The sequence below is a fragment of the Hippocampus zosterae genome, chromosome 17, assembly GCF_025434085.1.
Source record: "Hippocampus zosterae strain Florida chromosome 17, ASM2543408v3, whole genome shotgun sequence".
Classification (NCBI taxonomy): Eukaryota; Metazoa; Chordata; class Actinopteri; order Syngnathiformes; family Syngnathidae; genus Hippocampus; species Hippocampus zosterae.
This window is the reverse complement of record NC_067467.1, coordinates 7915381-7934733: the sequence shown is the minus strand read 5'-3', so window position 1 is coordinate 7934733 and position 19353 is coordinate 7915381. Positions and strand designations below refer to the sequence as shown.

Here is a 19353-nt window from a genome sequence, read left to right as displayed (position 1 = left end):
ATGTTTGGGACCAGTCATCGTGCAAAACTCTGAGCTTTTTATTTTATTTTTTGTTGCTGTTGGAAATCGTCCGACGACACTCGTGAGCTGCCAAGCTGTGGATTTGGATGATTCAATGAGCTTGCAATACTGGCAAAGAAGCCGTCAATGAGGGAGGAAGAAGACGTGCAAATACTTGAGACGTCAACATACTACTGGAAAACTTTTCTCACAATTTCACCCCGCAGTTTTAATTTTCAGGCATTACGACGAAACACAACTGTGACTTCTCCAAATCTGCCCGGCAGCAGCTAAGGGAGCTTTCGCAATGTAGCCGTTAACAGTTAATGTGAAGTGTGCATTTTTTTCTTCTTTTTGTAGAGTTTCAAACATTTTTGCATTGGCAATGCAGTATCTGACAAACAAATGTGTTTTAGCATTTCTAACAAATACAGTGCCCTCCATAAGTATTGGCACCCCTGGTTGAGATGTGTTTTTTAGCTTCCAATTATTTTATTTTTTTTCTAAATAATATGGGACCTTAATGGAAAAAAAGAGAAAAATCCAACCTTCAATACAAGTGCATTTATTCAGTGGGGAAAAAATCCCACATAAAGAAATAATTATTTGACATCAAATAATGTGTGTCACAATTATTAGCACCCCTGGTGTTAATATTTTGTACAACCCCCTTTTGCCAACAAAACAGCACCTAATCTTCTCCTATAATGTTTCACAAGATGGGAAAAGACAGAAAGAGGGATCTTCAGCCATTCCTCTTTGCAGAATCTCTCTAAATCATCCAGAGACCTGGGTCCTCTCCTCTGTACTCTCCTCTTCAGCTCACCCCACAGGTTCTCAATGGGGTTGAGGTCAGGGGACTGAGATGGCCATGGGAGGAGCTTGATTTTGTGTCTGGTGAACCATTTCTGTGTAGATTTGGCCATATGTTTAGGGTCATTGTCTTGCTGAAAGACCCAGTGACGACCCAGCTTCAGCTTTCGGGCAGAGGGCAACAGATTTTGATTTAAAATGTCCTGGTATTTCAAAGCATTCATGATGCCATGCACCCTAACAAGGTTCCCAGGGCCTTTGGAAGCGAAACAGCCCCACAGCATCACTGACCCACCCCCATACTTCACAGTGGGTATGAGGTGCTTTTCAGCATGCGCATCTTTCGTGGTACGCCAGACCCACTTAGAGTGTTTGTTGCCAAAAAGCTCAATCTTGGTCTCATCTGACCAAAGCACACGGTCCCAGTTGAAGCCCCAATACCGCTTGGCGAACTCCAGACGCTTGCGTTTATGATTGTGAGTGAGGAAAGGTTTTCTCCGTGCATGCCTCCCAAACAGCTTGTTGGCGTGTAGACAGCGCCTGATGGTTGATTTGGAGACTTTGTGACCCCAGGATGCTACCATTTGTTGTAATTCTGTAACAGTGAGCTTTGGAGATCTTTTGATTTCTCTTACCATCCTCCTCACTGTGCGTGGTGGCAAAATAAACTTGGCTCCTCGTCCAGGCTTGTTTACCACTGTTCCAGTTGTTTTGAACTTCTTAATTATTCCTCTCACAGTGGATATGGGCAGCTGCAGTTGAGTGGCAATCTTCTTGTAGCCTCTGCCTGACCTGTGAAGGTCGACGCACATCTGCCTCACTTGTATGCTGTGTTCCTTTGTCTTTCCCATGTTTAAGAGTGGATAAGAGAAATGGCCTCGGTGTCACGTCATATTTATACCCCAGGGAGACAGGAAGTGATGAATTACTAATTAAATGTTCCTACATACTCTGGTAAACTTTGTAAACTACTGTAGAAATGACAGAAATGCTTCAATTATATTTATTTCCTGGGAATTGTTAAGGGTGCCAATAATTGTGGAACAGGTGATTTGATGTCAAATAATTATTTCTTTATGTGGGATTTTTTCCCCACTGAATAAATGCACTTGTATTGAAGGTTGGATTTTTCTCTTTTTTTCCATTAAGGTCCCATATTATTTAGAAAAAAAATAAAATAATTGGAAGCTAAAAAACACATCTCAACCAGGGGTGCCAATAATTATGGAGGGCACTGTAGATGACGACGACGACGAGTTTACACCCATTGTGCGCCGTCGTATTTTGTTGGCAGGAGAACTTCCAGGCGGTGCCAATCAAACTTTTAAATGTCTTAAATGAGCCTGGTTCCCCCCCTCCCTGGCCCCTTCACCCTCTGCCATCCTCAATCATTTTTTATGCTCTGTACACTTGTTTTTGTTTGGCCATCATGTTCTCGCTCTTTGTGTGTCTTTGTTGGGTGATGAACATTTATTGTAAAAGAAAAAAACCGTACTTTTAAAAATTCCTGACTTTTCAATTTTTTTGTTTTGATTTCCGTTTGATTTTTAGAGTCTGAAGGCAGCACTTAGTGTTGCTTCATTCATGCGGTAGCTATTTTCATTTTTAATCAGGTTTACTCTCTGAAGTTTTTATACAAATGCTTTAACGTGTACATGGGAGAAAACAAACAAACAAAAGTGGTTATATTGAGTTTGACCTTGTCTCGTTTACAAAAATAAAAAAATCAGACCAAATTGAACTTTAATCTTTATTGTTGTTTTAATTCCGATATCGGACACTAGGTAGCAGCAGAACACCACTGATTTGTATCGACCAGTTTGTGTTGGACGATGTGTGTGTCTTCAGTATTCCAGTTTCAAATCTGATTACAAGGACCAGAAAAGCCTCAGAGTACGTGTGGTGGTGTCAAGTTAATTTTGTCCATCTTAAAACTATAGAGTAAAAAAAAAAGATGAGATCCTCTGAGCTCTCTAGCCCACTGTGAAGTTTTCCAAACTACTTGGCGTGTACAGATCTGCCAGCAGAGGGCGCTGTTATTCCAATTAAAATCAGCTTTCAAAATTTTTACGACCTAAACACATTTCAAGCATGAAACACATTTCAAACATGCCGTTAAGCATAAACATATTTTATGCTTAACGGCATAAAATGTGTTTTTTATTAATGATAATGATCATTTTTAGAGCTGAAAAATTATCATGGGACTCTCTTAAAAAGTTCGATTGTCTCAGGTTTGTTTGTTTTTTTTACACACAAGTCCAGCTCGGTTTCACTGTTTTAATGTTTAATGGCTTTCTCTCCAAGCACGTCTTTTGAGAGGAGGCTAGAAAGAATGTGATGGAGTAGCGATGACATCATCTCCCCTGCTGTTGATTGTTCTGGTTGTGCCAAACAGGGCTGTAAACAAACAAAGCATGGTGGTGGGCAGAGGAGGGGGGCCAGCGAGGAGTGTCATGGCAGGAGTGAGGTTATTATCAGACAGTCGGGATGCAAATGAAATTTCACACGGTCTCGCCGTCGAGGAAATTTAATTACGTTGCTTGTTGCCGGACTGGTGGAATGCGTCACTAAAGCTTTGAGGCGAGGAGTTGAATGGCTTGTAGGAGGCCAACACCGCACATGCCCTAACCCCCCCTCGCCCACTTCATGGATACTTCCTGGGGCTCTCTGCCACCTGCTTGGAGCACAGAGCTCCTTGTGATGCCACATTGGACAGCTGCACTGTGAAAAGCATTGAGAGCCACACAAGGCCACGTCTATTTCTATTCACGTGGCGTCCGTCATACTGGCTCTGGAGCGTCAAATCACCCCCGTTCCATCATAATTGAACTCTCTGGTCATGACCTTCTTTTCCTTCTGCTGGATTCAAACTGGAATAAGTCTGACAATATAAGACTTGTTCTTTGGTAAGTCATGCTATTCCAGTACAACATGGTGGCAGTGTAGCTAGTGGGTCACTGTAAGGCGAAACTTTAAAAATTAGTATAATTTATTTTCATGATTCATCAATGCAATAACTACTCCCACCCCACCAACACAGCGCCATCTGCTGGACCTGGTGGGTCACTGTCCCACTTTACCCAGCTATGATCAGACTGTTCAGGCAGAATGTTTAAACATGTGTCTTCCATATTATATAACTATCGCACATTCGTAGGCCACATGCAATTATTTCTTCCTTTGAACTTATGTTCGTGCTGCTTTTTGTTTCGTTGCGGGGGTGGGTGGGTTAGCCTAGCCCGACTAATTCATTTGATTTCTAACCACTGCAGCTGCGTATGCTGGACTGGGTGGCTCACTGCCCCACTTCCCCCCCAGTTCAATAGGAATGTTAGCAACTTGAATGATGACTTTGGTGCAAGCTGTATGGAAATTTTGGACTGCAATCCAATCATCATTGACGGTTGTCATTGGTTTTATTCTTGAAGTGATAGGATGGGATCAAATCCATGAGGTAAGTGGAATTGAATGTCACTTTTACGCCTGCTGCTGCCTTGTTGCCTCAGTGTGTACTAGAATGTGTGGTGTGTGTTCTCAAGGAGGCAGCTGTGTCCTAGATGACTTTTAGAAAAGGGAATTGGGGAGTGGCTAGTTGATAGTGGCGGGTATCACGTTATTCACGGGCCGCCTCCTCCTCTATACGCATTAGCCATAATAGTCAGAGAGTGAGGGCATCCGATGAAGGATTTATCACGCTCTCCAATTATCCCACAAAGAGAAAACGAGAAGCTTCCGCTCACTGGGATACTGCACAGATCTCCAAACCTCTTTTTCTTTCCTGAAAGAGTTCAATCTCATTCTCTATGCCCATGTCTGTATTCTTTATCCTCTGCAATAAACAACTAATATTACTGCAACTTACCGTAGTGAAATTTGAGCAACTTCATGAAATCTGATAATGGCCACCACTTTGTGCATAGACTGTATCTGTAGTTTCTTTGAAACCTCACAATGTGGATTTTACGGTGTACGGCAGTGGTCACCAACATGGTGCCCGCGGGCACCAGGTAGCCCGTGAAGACCACTTGAGTAGCCCGCCAGTGCCTGGACATTGTGATTTGCTAGTAGAAATTATGATTTAAAAATGCAAACATTGGCAGTACTGTGAGACATTTCGAAACACGATCAAAGTCTGACAATTTAAATCATCAAGTATTAAAAATAACACATCCTCATATTATTGAAGGTATTTTGGACAAATATGTTATTTCAGACGTGTATCAATTTGGTAGCCCTTCACACAATCGGTACACATGAAGTTGCTCTCACCCTCAAAAATGTTGGTGACACCTGGTGTACGGTATTATATCCACATCAGAAGATGATTTAAATATGACCCAAAGAAACTACCCCCCACCCCAAAAAAAATATATATATTTGTGCATGATAGAACTTTCCACTGGGCGTTCATTTGAACTTGAAGAAAAACTCTTCTTTCAAGCACTCTTCAAGCTGCTGCTGGAGCGTGTCCTCTCCAAAGTTCAAGTTCCTGGGGTGACACGTGATAGGGGGATTAGGCTCCCTTATATGTGTGTGTGTGTGAGTGTGTGTGGGGAGCTGCCCGTCGAGAGGGATCAAGGCCTCTGCCAGTTGCTGTGCGATGTCTGCCGAGGCCTGACACTGGGTCTGATCCGATGGACAATACCACTACTTAGATGGAGGCCGTGGAGGGAAGCCAAAAAGACAACGCGCGAACGGCCCCTGTCTGCGTAATCCCCTGTGATACCAGGAATGTCCTGGCTGCCGTTGATAAACTACCCCCAAGCCCTCCACCCCCCAAATTGAATCATTATACCTGCTGTGATCTCCACCGTTTTGCTCTTTGATTCAGTTGTAAACGTGGCATTTCAGAGCTGACCAGACTTGACAGGTTCCTTGTGGTTTTTGAATGGGAGGTGCCAGGAAGTCCACCTTTGTGATTGTGTTGCCATCAAGTAGTGAAAAGTATTGACAACTTTTTCACCGTGTGCATTGTCTTTTCATCTTTGCAGCTTTAGCGTACCTTCTTGATTAGTAGCTCCCCGATGGGGTCTCCAATTGCCCCCAAATACTTGTGGAAGTGACACTGGTGGACCGGCCAGTATACTTTGTATACTGTGAAAGCGCGGTAAGTACAGGGATTGGAATTTGGTACTATCCACTTGCCTGACTTGGATGCAGGCTGTGTGGGTTCAGTTAATGGTTGCCTGTCTGAATATGACTGGTACACATCAAGACAGTCGTACTGCCAGACTATCTTTGTAAGACTGTCCAATAAGATTAACCAAATGTATGTGTTGTGTTAAGAGTGGATTTGTCCCAGCATGGAGCACCCCAAGCAAGTATTGTATTGTTTTTATGTCACTATGTGATGAGGTGTTTTTTTTCCAGATGCCACACTGTGACCCCCACCCCCCCCAGCCCCAAGCCCCTTCCCACCCATTGTTTTCCCTTTAACAATCGGGTTGTTTTTGTCCTGATTTTGCCCCTGCGAAACAATTTTATGGATAAGATAAGGTTATCCTTGTGTCTCAGGTGGCTTAAAATTGGATTGTCCCAATAACAGAAACTAAAATGTGTGGGGTACGACAATCTTGAAAATTGAACATGTTCATTATTTATGACCAAAAATATTTGTGTAGCGGGAGAAGGTTACCCAAGATGCTACTTCGCGCGGTTTATGATGTAGATGCCCACCATTATCGCGACAGCAGTCACACCGATGTGCATTATTATTATAGATGCGAGCTTTCTTTGTACTAAAAAGGATGTGATCGTGTGGAAAAAGTTATGAAAAATAAACTTTTCCCTGAAACTGAGAGAGGATTGACTCATGTGCGAGAGACAATTAGAAAGTCACAAAACTTCCCACAACAAATCATAATCCTGGTTTTGCCTCGCAGGGAATACGGATAACGCCGAGTCTTTTTGTCTTGTCTAACACTTGTCCGTCATCTCCAGCGTGTTTGCTGTAAATCGCCCCAGATGACACAAAATTCTTCAGGCTGCTTGATGGGTGAGTTGATGATTTATACCACCACGAAAGCATCCTTATTCGACTTTTGTGACTTTGAAGCCACAAGGAAGCAAGTACCCATTGTGACCATGAGGGAACAAGTGCTTGCGACTTTTAACTTTTCATGTTATTAGGTTGGCAAGTGTTAAATCTGCGACTAGATGCATTTTCATCTTTTCCACTGCTGGAAAGATGACCCCCCCCACCAACGCACCCCCCACCCTCCAAGTATTTCCTGCTGGCTTCAGTTCATGAACTGAAGGATATTTGTACAATAATCCCTCGGCATCCTTCCCACACATCCGCCTGTCACATATGTGCAGCAGGCCGTTATTTAACGTAATTACTAGTCTTCGGCGGTCGACCAAGGTTCGCTGTCGCGACAATGTTCTGTACATTCCCATGCTTGACGCCGTGGAACAAGGGGGCGGCGGGTGTGCGCCCCATGAGGAGCTGATTTTTTTTTAGGGCGCAGGACAAAGATGATCAGACCTCCCACATCAGAGCCCTGAGTTCGCATTCCTGCTTGAGTTCAAAAGTGTCATCTTCAAAATATAGTCAGTCGCGTTCTTATGTGGGAAAATATGGTCGAGCACCAACCACAATATCAGGAAAATTCTCCCTTAAAGTCTTCAAAGAGAAAGCACAGGGGGAGACGACAGCAGCTGGATATCAGGCAGATACACGGGTTGCAAGGTGTACTGGTACTAAAACAAAAAATGTTGCGATATTTCACGGTGAGCAACTGGTTAGCACGTCCGCATCACAGTGCAGAGGTGCAGGATTTGATTCCGGCTCCGGCCTTCCTGTGTGGAGTTTGCCTGTTCTCCCCATGCCTGCATGGGTTTTCTCCGGGTACTCCAGTTTCCTCCCACATTCCAAAACCATGCATGGCAGGTTAATGAAACACTCAAAATTGTGCCTTGGTTGTGAGTGTGCCCTGCGATTGGATGGCAACCATGTCAAAGAATTTCTTTTCTTTGTGAAAACTGTATTTCATTCTCCCAACAAAAAAGGATTTTTTAAAATGTAATGCTAAAAACATAGAAAACACTTATTTTGCGGTATTTTAATCATTAAAAAATAGGTACTAAAATATGCTATAAATTCACCATTTATTGTTGTATAGAAAAAAAGTCTTGAGTCTCACATTTTCCTGCTTCCGATGGACAATTTATTGTTCTTAGAATGTATATTGTTTTATATGCAGTATTTCACACCATGGAATCCATACTCTGTATTAAATATAAAATAGGTATTGAAGATAGAGCACCCGCTCAGATGAAAAAGCATTTTACTCAATTTTTTAATGTATTTTCATCCAAAAAACATAACAGATGAAAATATTATCTGTAATCTAAAATTATATATTTTTTAAAAATATATAAAATGTTTAAAAACTGAATTTAAAAAAAGTAGATCACCTTACTTCCCCTGAACTTTGTGTTGTAGTTTGTATTTTGTAGGAACTTGCGCCCCCCTCGACCCCCATATATATATGCTTCTCAGGAAGTAGTTTTTTTTTTTCATTCATCAAGAAATTGATCACATGGATTGTCATTGAGGAAAAATGAAAACACCGGCAAATCCAAATTTTTCTCAGTGGTTTTGCACTTTTATTTTTGACGTTCTGGGCCCCCAACACGGGGCGACTTGTTAGTTAAATAGCAGGATCAGATCATAATCCCTGAGATGTCATCATTGGGAATGAACAGTTCCAGCCCTCCAGATGCTGGAGAATTTAAAATGTAAAAAAAAAAGCAGTACGACACAATTCCCACAAAAGCCGACGTAAACCACATTACATTCGAAAACATTCCTGTACATAACGGTCGCTAACAAAAGCACAGTATACAATACTGTAGTCGCCATGTACAGCGTAACCCAATATGGGTCGACTCCATGCAGAGACGCTGATGTCGCTCAGGTTAAGTTGTCGCCTCGCAGAACTCAGCAAGGAAAAGCATATTACAATCGATCATGTTTTTTTTTTTGTGCAAGAGTACACATGATTTTCTTGGCTTCGAGCCTTGAGAGGCGAGCATCTTTCCCCGAGTGATGAATCAGCTCATTTGAAATTCAGCTGTGCAATTTTTCAACAATTCAAAAGTCTAACAAATCAAACAAACAAAAAACCAAATCAAAAACTCCCCCCGTTCATTATTTCCCTCCCTGATTGTAACGCATGCAAGGAGCGCATTTATAAGTTAGATGCAAATGAATAGAAGAGATTTTGCAGGGGTTTGGTTTGTTTGGACACAAATCTGAAGTCATTCCAAGATGTCTATTTTTTTTTTCTTTTGAAGAGGATCAAAGTGCTTCATTCTGATGACCTTCAAAATAGGTCAGTCTTAACACTGTTTACATAAAAGCACAACAAAATCTTCACATGAAAGCATTTGTCCAGAATCAAAATGCTTAGAAGCGTTTCCATTTTTAAAACGCTCACATTAAAAAAAATAAAGTAAAAGGCGGCGTAAAGCTGGCAAAAAAAGGTCATGTAAATAGGAAATACATTCTATGAGAATTGCAAGATACATTTACAAGCAACAAATACAAAAAGCTCAACAGATTGCCTGCAAACTTTAAAAAAAAAAAGTTGAAATCCACTTAGAAGTGGCGGTAGTCCCATAATCGGCGGCCCGCACAGCAGCCCACTTACACGAAAAAGCCCGCCGTAGCGCTCGCTGGAAGAACCCAGCGGCGACGCGGTCTTGACACTGACGAAAAACGCTGGTCCATGCCCGCCTTTCAGATACCGAGGCAAGGCGCAGGACGAGGATGAGAGAGGAGCGGTCGCCCTACAAAGCAACCTGGGGCGGACACCACGGAGTGTCGGGGTACACCAGGCAGTGCACCGACTTGAACCTGTGACACGAACCGATGGCAGATCGGAGTTAAATCAAGTTGCAATCAAAAATGGTACGATCCTGTATGTTGTATGTTTAGCTCCTCACCTGGATGGATCCTCCTCAACAGGAAAAGCTCCTTTCAAATTGATGATATTGCTCTTGTTTTCAAACATCCCGTAACTGAGAGTAATCTGAGGAAAAAGATGAATGGAGACTACCATGTGAACAAGATTGAATAAATCTCAAATGCACCGATACCACACTTTTGCGGTTCGAGTAAAAGCACTTGAACTCGCCATCACAGAGTACCGTTGTGATTCAATTGTTACGTTTTGAACCAACTATTGGACTTTCATCCTCACCTGCTTGTGGATCTCCGATCTAGACACTTGTTGCAGGTTCTCCAGGTGTGAGTGGAACAAGTTGCTGCGTATGAGCGAGACGCCCAACACTGACTCGATGATGTAGCCCACGGTGCAATCGTCGGGCAGGCGGATCTTCTCCGCCGTGTTCATGAAATGGCCGCCGCTGGAGAGACGATACACTTAGGTAAGACATGGATAGATGTTTTTTGTTTGTTTTTAATTATCATATAAATATTTGTCCTACCTGGCCCAGGGGCTCATTTTGAGTGCCAAACCGCGACTCACACAGAAGCCTGCCCCCCCAGTAGCAAACCAGAAGTTAACCGGTTTCTATAACAAAAAGACAGAGAAACATCTTGTAATTCCATAGCGCGGGATAGAGTTGTGCATAGAGTTCCAGTTTTTAAAAAGTGGTCGTCTACGCACCATCTTATTGTCGCCCAGCCTCTCCGTGGCTTCTATGGGCCTGTCCAGGCTGGGCTTTCCGATGTACACGTCCTGGGTGTGCTGGTACTGAGAAAGCTGCTTGAGCAGAGCGCGAACGTTCACGTAGTTGTCGTCGTCAACATGACAGAACCACCTGAGCATCAAGTACACGGTGAGAACCACGAATGAATGTGCATACATACATGCGCGTGTTTGTCTCAAGCACTCACTTCTTGCCCAACTCAATGAACTTGTCATACTCCACGGCCATCTTGCAGGACAGGGCCTGTCGGCTGTGAGCGGCCGAACAGTTAGTGTTGATAGCGTGACTCCCTGCGGACATAAATGAACAAGTTAGGACATGCAGCTCCCATACGTCCATCATTGGCAGCTTTTTAAAATGTTTTAACTTCCGCAACATAATGTGTCATGGTGGTGCGTGAGAAATGATATTCCCTGTCGGAATGTCTCACCGATTTTCATTTTGAGCTCCTCATCCTCACCGTCTGTGAAGATGTATGTCTGTGGATAAACAAGGGCAATCAGATGTTAGAGTTAATGATTGTATACAGTCATGGGAAAAAGCATTATGTACACCTTCACAAAATACAGTGACCAATTTAAAATTGTTGGCCTTTAAAAGAATAAATGTTCTATTTTGATTTATGCTAATTTTACAAGATGTTTGTTATTGTGGTTGTAGTTGGTACCTTTCACGCACTAAAGACGCTTTTCGTTAACTAGCTAGTTAAATGTAGCAGCAGCTCGTTATATGGCTAGACAATAGACATACATTCAAATATAAAATTAACCAAGATGAATTTTCCCCTTAAGGGGATTATAATCAACCTGATCAAAAAAATGCAAATAAATACAAAATTCAATGTAAACGTTGCTGAACTTGCTAGCAATAGCAAGCTAGTTAGCAAGAGAAAATGATAATGTTACTGCATTAGACACTGACAAAATACATAAATGGATTAACTGCGGCGGCCTTAAGCCAAGGCTAGGTGGGATATTTTTAAGGGAATTGGAAAAAAAAAAAAAACGAGGATGAGCCAACTGGAGCGCCTGGCTCGGTAATGACTGAATGTTTTGGCAGAATTGACTTCCAGTATTATGAATGAGAAAGTGTTCTCAATCACTTGCCTTCGCTGCTTAATCAAGATACAGGATCCATACGGTAGCTGAATTTACCTCAGTCACCTTTTTTTATTATAAAGAAAATTTACTACCTAGCCAGGCTTGACTTCAGCTAGCATTAGTGACATCTAGATTGATAGATTAGAGGGGGGACTAAAAAAACTCTGGATAAAATCAATCGGCCAACATGCATAGCTGGATACCTGCATGTGTATATGGATGGTCTCCTAGCTAGCTAGCATTAGCACTGACCACTCGATTGATGTATAGACTGATCTTTTGTGATATTTTTAGATCGTTGTAAGCATTTGATGCAGCTGTATATGTGCATGTGTATTGAACATTGTGTGAACTCCCTCTTTCTCCCCTCTTGGGTCCTTTTCTTTAGAACAAGCGCAGTGATTAGCATCATTCAACGGGGCTTTTATGTCCGGGGAAAACATATTGTGGAGTTAAAACAGCCTCCGGTTTCCATAAAGGCCTTTTGTGCCGCTTCTCACTCATTCCATGGCAACCGCACAACCGCCCCCAAAGCATCCCAGATGACAGAACACAAAAAGGGGAGGCAGACCATCCGACCGCCTCCTCATCCATCCCTAACCGCTATCTCATTCATACATTTACACAGCCCCCGAGCACATGGCGAATGTTAGATCAGAAATGACTGCAGGCGTGAAAGAACTGTTGTGTGGCAGCAGGTGCTGTCCAACAGTCGATCTGTTTACCCTTCAGGTGGGCCGGCACCTGCCGAGCAGCACGCCGCCGTTGTCTGGGGCCACGTGTCTCTACATGCCTTTTTCAGAAGTGTGTGAGTTGTAATTTGTTAGAGGAATGCAGTGGAGTGTTTTAAAACATCTGATTTGACTTTTACACTGTTTTGTCTTTTTAGCTTCTTCGAACACTTTCATCCATTTTCCATCACACTTGTCTAGGGATGGGTGAGTACCGATACCAGGTATCGCTATTGGACCGATACTAGCCTTACATCAATGTATCGGGACTCTCGATTGTTTTTCTGTTCATCTTGTGCATCTTCCCTTTAAGATCAATTTTCTATAAGTATATGTATGTTGACAATGTTTATCTTCATGCTTAGAATGCATTATTACTGTGTTGCTACCAACATTTCCATGTTTATTTGTGGACTCTGACATTGAAGATTCTACTGGCAACCAATCCGGGAAGTACCCCACTTCGGGTTTCCGACATCACCACGGGGAGGCTCAAACTCACCCTAACCGGTAAAAGGAAATTTGCTATAGAAAATGGATAGATAGAATATTGATGTCAACATTTATAAACAATATAAGTCTCGATGAAGGCCATTTTAACCCCCCTCCATTACCCCCGCCATTGTAAAGGGCACACCTTACATCTGGGCTGGACCGCTTTCTGCACCCTTCTCCCTGCACAATGAGAGATGTCTGGCGCTGTTTGTACAGCAAACTCACTAACTGCACCGCCATGAGGCTTTATTTGTTCAGTGACACAGGGCAGACGGCCGAATGACGCCGCCGCGATGGGCGAGCTCATGCCAGGTGGCGGGGGCCAGGAAGCGGGGATTGGAATCCCAGTGTTGATTAGTCAATCAAAAACTATGTGTGCATTCACTCCCTCGCTCCGTCACCCCCTCCATTTCTGTGTAGAGAACAATGCGGTGAGTTTTCATGCAGGGTAAAAGTCTCGGCTGGGTAAATCCTCAACATGTTTGCCTGCATTTGCATACAGCTGCGGGAGTTAACTCCGCACGGCGCCCTCCCTGCCCCACTGTCTTTGTTTCTAAACTGACAAGCAGACGCGCGGTTACTTTCACTACATGCAAATCAAGTGTGTGTGAGAAGCGGAGATAAGAGAGGAGGGGCCGAAGGGGTACTTGTAACCACAGGAAAGTACGCCGTGGCCCCCTGTCTGAGCTGAACGCGCGTGGTGCCTGCATGGCTGCCTCCAGCTCCACAGGAAGGAAATGTACCAGCGGACACTCTTCCCTCGATTCACTACCGCCCTCCCCCGCGTACCCCTGACCCGAATATACAAACATAATTAAGTGTTCTTTAGGAAAGAAAAAAAAATCACACTCTCCCTTTTATCGAGTTCCACCCTTTTCCACTTTAAGTACCCATTGTTAAGTTACTCTTTTATTATTATTACTGTGCATTGTTACAGCATAATGTCACAAAAGAATGCATATGTATGTATACTTTAATGTCTTGGATTTAAAATGATTTTTCAAATTCATAATTATCTTAAAATGTGCTTGTGAAATTGTTTCATAATTTAAAAAGATGGCTGACAAAGTTAGTTTTTTAAATACAAAATATATATCTTGAGATTTTTAAATAACAATTATAAGATTCAAATTAAAGTTAATATGGTGAACTATATATGTCTATTTCTAAAAGTATTTTTTTACTAAAATTCATGAAGATTTAAGATTTTAAAATTCTATTTTACATTTTTCAACATAAACATTATTTTTTTAACAATTTAAATGAACAAACATTTTTAGAAGGTTTTAAAGTGAAGAAAATAGAGGCTGACAAAGTTCACATTTTCATTTTTTTTTAATTACAAAGAAGTTATATTCAATAGCTTCCAGTAAGATTATAAAAAGTAAAATGGAGAATGACATCATTTTCGAGGCCTCAAGCCACATTGCCGCACTTGTTCTAAGAATTACTGTTCTAACAATTATTCTAATATTGAAGAACACTGATGTGCTGGGAAAAGCTAATCAGGGCTCGATCATGTGACAGTCCCACTCAAAGATTAGAAGAACAGGCACCACTGTGTCAGATCACAGATAATCTATGCACATGCTCATGATGAAGAACAGAAATAAACAACGCCGGCACAAAAGAGGCACAGATGCCATGGCGACGCCACAGATGTTCATCAGCTGAGCGTGAGAATGAGCGGCGGCCATATGTACGCGGTGGGAACCGAGCGCATCATATGGCCGCCTTTGTTCTGCGTCTCCTGACCACCTGGTGCCCTCCCTGCTGGAAACTCCCTCTTGCATTGTGGCCTTGCTCTTTCCCTTATTATCGCCACAGCCACTCGCCAGCTGCCTTCCAGGACATCTTTGCCTCTTGTTGCTGTCCAAGACTTTGCCCATTGCAGTTATTACCAGCAATTGTGCAACTGCAAGTTGTCTCCCAAATATGTATTGGATGCAGCCAAGGCTGACTTTATTGGCCACAATTGCATTTGGAGGACTTTACAGATAGTCCAGCCAGAGCCCAGACCTAAAACCAAATGGATATCTGTGGGATGACCCTAAGGGGGACCCGAAGCACTCATGCTGGGAAGACTCTGCAAATTCAGCATAATGTCTCAAAAATGCGTGTGCCAGTAATGATTACCATACAGCCAGAAATGAAAACAATAGAGGGAAACATCTGTCTTCTTTGTTTTTTTTTAAATCCAGTGAATACAATAATTTGTTGACTCAGCAGATGCTAACACACACAGCATGGCTAACGACCTAGTAAAACGGATTTTGTATTATTTAACACGATAGTATGCACATGAGGGGAAGGAATGGCTTCCAATTGGGGTCGCCATCCTCAATCTCTGCACTATAACGTCTGTGACTGGCCTGGTGAGTGACGTGGGTGTCGAGAAATGAGAGTGCAGAGGTGACAGTCTTATATACAGTATGAATGGACTAACAATGCCGCTTTCTCGTCGTGTGGAGTCGTGAAGCCACCGGCGGCCTGCTTACCTTGCCATCCGCTAAGTGCGCCGAACTTAAATATATTGATTTCTCTGCGCCGTTTTAACATGATTTTTTTTTTTTTGTCTCTATGGCGAAAACGCCACAGTGTGTTGTGCCAGTTGTACCAATAGGGCTGAGAGAAGCACCTCATCCAGATTTCAAGAGTTCAAGAAAGCGGGACGTGTGAAATGATCCCAAAATTTTGGACATTCTGTCCGCATGCTTTCCTGCAGTCTTGCTCTCAACTGCGGCAACATTAGTCTGTGCAGAACAATGATCACTGCGAAGCTTCCAAGCAGAGATTTGGCTTTGAATTGTTTTGAGTAAACCAAGTATTAGACTTCTTCCATACTTCATTTCAGTCCTAGTGTAGTTGCCTAGTACTTCAAACATTGGTTGTAGTATAGAAAAAAAGGGTTTTGGAGATTATTTCATTTCATTTTTTTCTTCAATGTGATTTTTGGGGTTGGGAGGGGGCAATTTGAACTTTAATGGCTCAGTCGTGCAAACTTTAAAGTATATGTGACACCCCTGTCTGCAGGATGAAATCACTTTGACTGGGTATATTTGTGAGGCCACTCATTCACACACTTGCACCCCCCCCCCCCCCCATTTGTCCCCTGGGCATCCCCTTGAAGACGAAGCCCCCCCATCCCTCTGTTCAAGCTTGACCCAGACTCGGGCTCTCTCGCGTTCCCATGGAAAGAGAGGCAGACGGGGTGCTGGGAAATCTTTTCTTCAGCCCCACCTCCATCCCCAATAGACCAGCTTTGTTCCTGCCAGGACTGCGAAAGAGGGGGGACAGGGCGCTTTGGGAAGTCGGCGCTTGCCGCCGAGGCATCCATTGCACCGGGTGGGGGCATTCACAGGGGACACCTCAAAAAGAGGAAGCATAATAGAGTGGAGCTAGTGGGGTGGGGTGGGGGGGTCATCAGGAGGTGTCCCCTTGCTTGAAAGTGTCCCCTTCGTTCTCAGGCACATGACTCAGAGAAGAATAAAGAATGACATGCAGGATAGGGGGGGTGGGGGATGCTTGAGAGCTTCATTGCCACTTATGGGTGTTATTAAAAAAATGGAAGCAGCCATCTTTCATTGTGTAAGCCCAGTCAATTTCAACCCCTGCTGGAAATTATACAAACGCTCTTGATGTATTTGATGCTAACTAAACAAACCAAGCAAGTGACAGTGGCAACCCAAAAGTCTCAACAACAACAAATAATAATAATACTGGGTTTTTTTTCAGCTCTCCATGCCAGCGACCTAGAGGAACCACCTGAACACTGAAATGCTTTTCTGCGAGATGACAGAAGATACAAATAACCTGTGCAACCCCCCAACCCCTTTTGCCATTCACGCAAAGGGATAATAGCGTTATCATTATTTCACTGTGTATATACTTTTAGTGAGATGTTTGTTTGTTGCTGTTTTCTTAAAAATGTTTACCCACAGTGCTGAAAATCATGTCACTAAACATGGTGCATTATTACAAGCGTCAGTAAAGTTCATAGTTACCTGTTGCATACTCCTAGAGATCCAAGTGTCCAGAAGCAGGTTGAGTCTGGACTGGTGGAACTTCTTGGTGGTCTTCACCGCGATGAACAAGTCATCGGGTCGGATGTCCTCGGCCGGCGGGGTTGCGGTGTCCCCGGCGGAGCCAGAGGAGCGCGCAGCGGGCTTCTCCGCCGCCCTGCGCCCGCGGCTCAGCTTGCCGAAGTACGCCGAGAAGCCCTTCTGCCCACCGCCTTGCGCCGTAGCCTCCCCCGCTTCGGCCCCGGGTAGCGACCGAGTGTCCTCCTGATCGGTGCTCTTCGCGCGCACTTGAGCTCCGCGATGGCGCACGGCGACCAACAACATCAGCAGGCAGAGAACCGCCGCGGTGCTCACGCAGACGGCCGTCTTCTTCCCGTTGTTCTTCAGCATGATAAAAACTAAACAAGATAAGGAATGCAGCGGATTTCCGACGCAAAGTCCATATGGTAATTTAAAAGAAAAAAGTGTGACAGGGTCGTGCGCGGCACATCGCTCAAGCGCGACTGGCGGCGACGTCACGAAGGCAAATTTATAAGGTGGTTCTATGATCACGCCCACTGGGAGGTCCTTCAAGACAGAAAAATTTACATACAGCAGGTGCTCAAACTTTTTGGCCTTGGGACAAAGATGGGCAAATGTCCTCACACTCTCACTTGATACACGCGGACGCACATTCACGCACACATGACATACAGTTCAGGTCAAAGCAAAAGTACTGATTCGACGTTTGTACTTTACCCCAAAATAAAGCCAAATGCAGAGCCCCAGACAGGACATTTTAGGGGGGAAATAACAACTTTGGGCGCACAAACTACTTATTTGTGCACGATGATTACTACTTCGTTCGCACGGAATAGTTACAGCGTGCACATAAAGTAGAGCTTAGACAAGAGTGTAAAAAAATGTTTGACACGCTTCTCACTGATCTCATCAGTGCCTTCGAAAACCCACAAATTATCGCTTCCGAGATTTTATCTTGCACAAAACGTGAAGTACTGATATGATGACAAAATGTGTTTGTATCCGTATGCATGATCCCTCCCGGAGTGATGCAGTTGCTGAACGATAAAATCAATGCTCTGACCTTTAGCCCCACCATTGCTTCCTGACAGATTTAATGTTTAATCCAAATCTAAAGTTACGTTTTTTGTGTGGTGTTTTCCATTCCATTCAGGCTCCTTTGACCGTGAGCTGCTGAAATAGCCTCCGTTGTTATCCGTTGACCAAGGGAGGAACCAAGAGCTGTTGGCCATTCCTGCACACTTATTATTCAAATGGCGGCTTTCACCAGTGATGCTGACCAGAGGTCCGTTGGGAGCAACACGCAGCTGCTCGGAGCCTCGGCAACGCACAGCGACGCTGCAAGATGAAGGTGGCTTTTGGAATCACAACTTTTCCATTGCAGGTGTTGAATGGCGGGACATAACTTAGAAGTGTTCTTTGTGCTCCTGACAAGCTCTTTTGTCCTTATATGTGCATGCAGAGGCATCCAAAAGGGACAGCAAAAAACAAGTGTTGGGGGGGGGGGGGGGTTTAATCTGTGTGGCCTTCATTCTCCTCTCATCCAAAGGCCTCTTGTGCGGCGCTCGCAGGCCTTTTTGCACCCAGTGGCTTGTTGTGGAAGAGCAAAACCACAACTTGTCTCCCACATCAAAACACTAACTCACTTCCTCCCTCCGGTCAGCCGCCAAAAAAACGCAACTATCGGGGAGGTCTCGTAAGGCTCCGTTTGGATGTTTAAATGGAAGCCCTGCTAATTTCTAGTTCTTGTTTTCACAAAGCTGATTGCATCTGATGCACATTGACAAGGAAAATAATCACAGCGGCATCTCGGCCGCTGTGTGCCAGCAGGCTTTTTGAATCCTTCACAAACAATTCAAAGCCAAAAGCGCAAATAAATGCCGAGTGGTCTGTCTCAGAGTTGTGAGGCTCAGGGTTCGAATCTCAGCTCTGGCCGTTCTGTGTGGAGTTGGCCTGCTCGGCTTGTGTTTTTAAATTGTTCTATGTATTTTAATGCTGAGTGTCTTTTTGGAGTAACTGAGCTCATTCGGGACAGTCAAATTCTCAAACAGTTTGACTTTGCCCCTGTTGGCGCACTTTTACTCTGTGGGCCTCGGACCACCACAACCGTCAACCTCAGATGATTGACACTGAATATGGAGGGCGGGTGAGGATGCTCCTCTGTAGTCTTTACAACCTCATTCATGTAGCTTAATTGCCATACATTAAAATGTGTAAGTGTACAATAACTCTGCTCATAGACAAGAGTTCATGGCATTCCAATCATTTTTCCCCACTCCTTGTGGTCAGGTGACCGCATGTGGGGCGGTTAGGGGGTAGGGGGGGATCCCTTGTGTATGAGGATTAGCAGCCTCTGGGACGATTACTGTCAAGAGCTGCTTGTTGGGAATCTTCCCTCCGGTTTTTGGCTACCACTGGCCCCCACCCCTTGAATGCCTGTATCACAATATTCCCCTCTGATGCCACAGTATATCCCACAGAGATCAA

General features: G+C 43.8%; 1 protein-coding gene across 1 annotated transcript; it reads right to left on the bottom strand.

Moving 5' to 3' along the window:
- Positions 1 to 8406: 8406 nt before the first annotated feature.
- lfng (LFNG O-fucosylpeptide 3-beta-N-acetylglucosaminyltransferase) lies at positions 8407 to 17548 on the bottom strand. Its single transcript, XM_052049017.1, has 8 exons — positions 16828 to 17548; positions 10928 to 10976; positions 10685 to 10787; positions 10455 to 10608; positions 10273 to 10358; positions 10026 to 10191; positions 9769 to 9854; positions 8407 to 9679 (listed from the first exon to the last, which is right to left on the bottom strand). Exons 1-8 carry the CDS (start codon positions 17233 to 17235, stop codon positions 9613 to 9615), a joined length of 1119 nt encoding a protein of 372 aa, XP_051904977.1. The 5' UTR covers positions 17236 to 17548; the 3' UTR covers positions 8407 to 9612.
- Positions 17549 to 19353: the final 1805 nt, after the last annotated feature.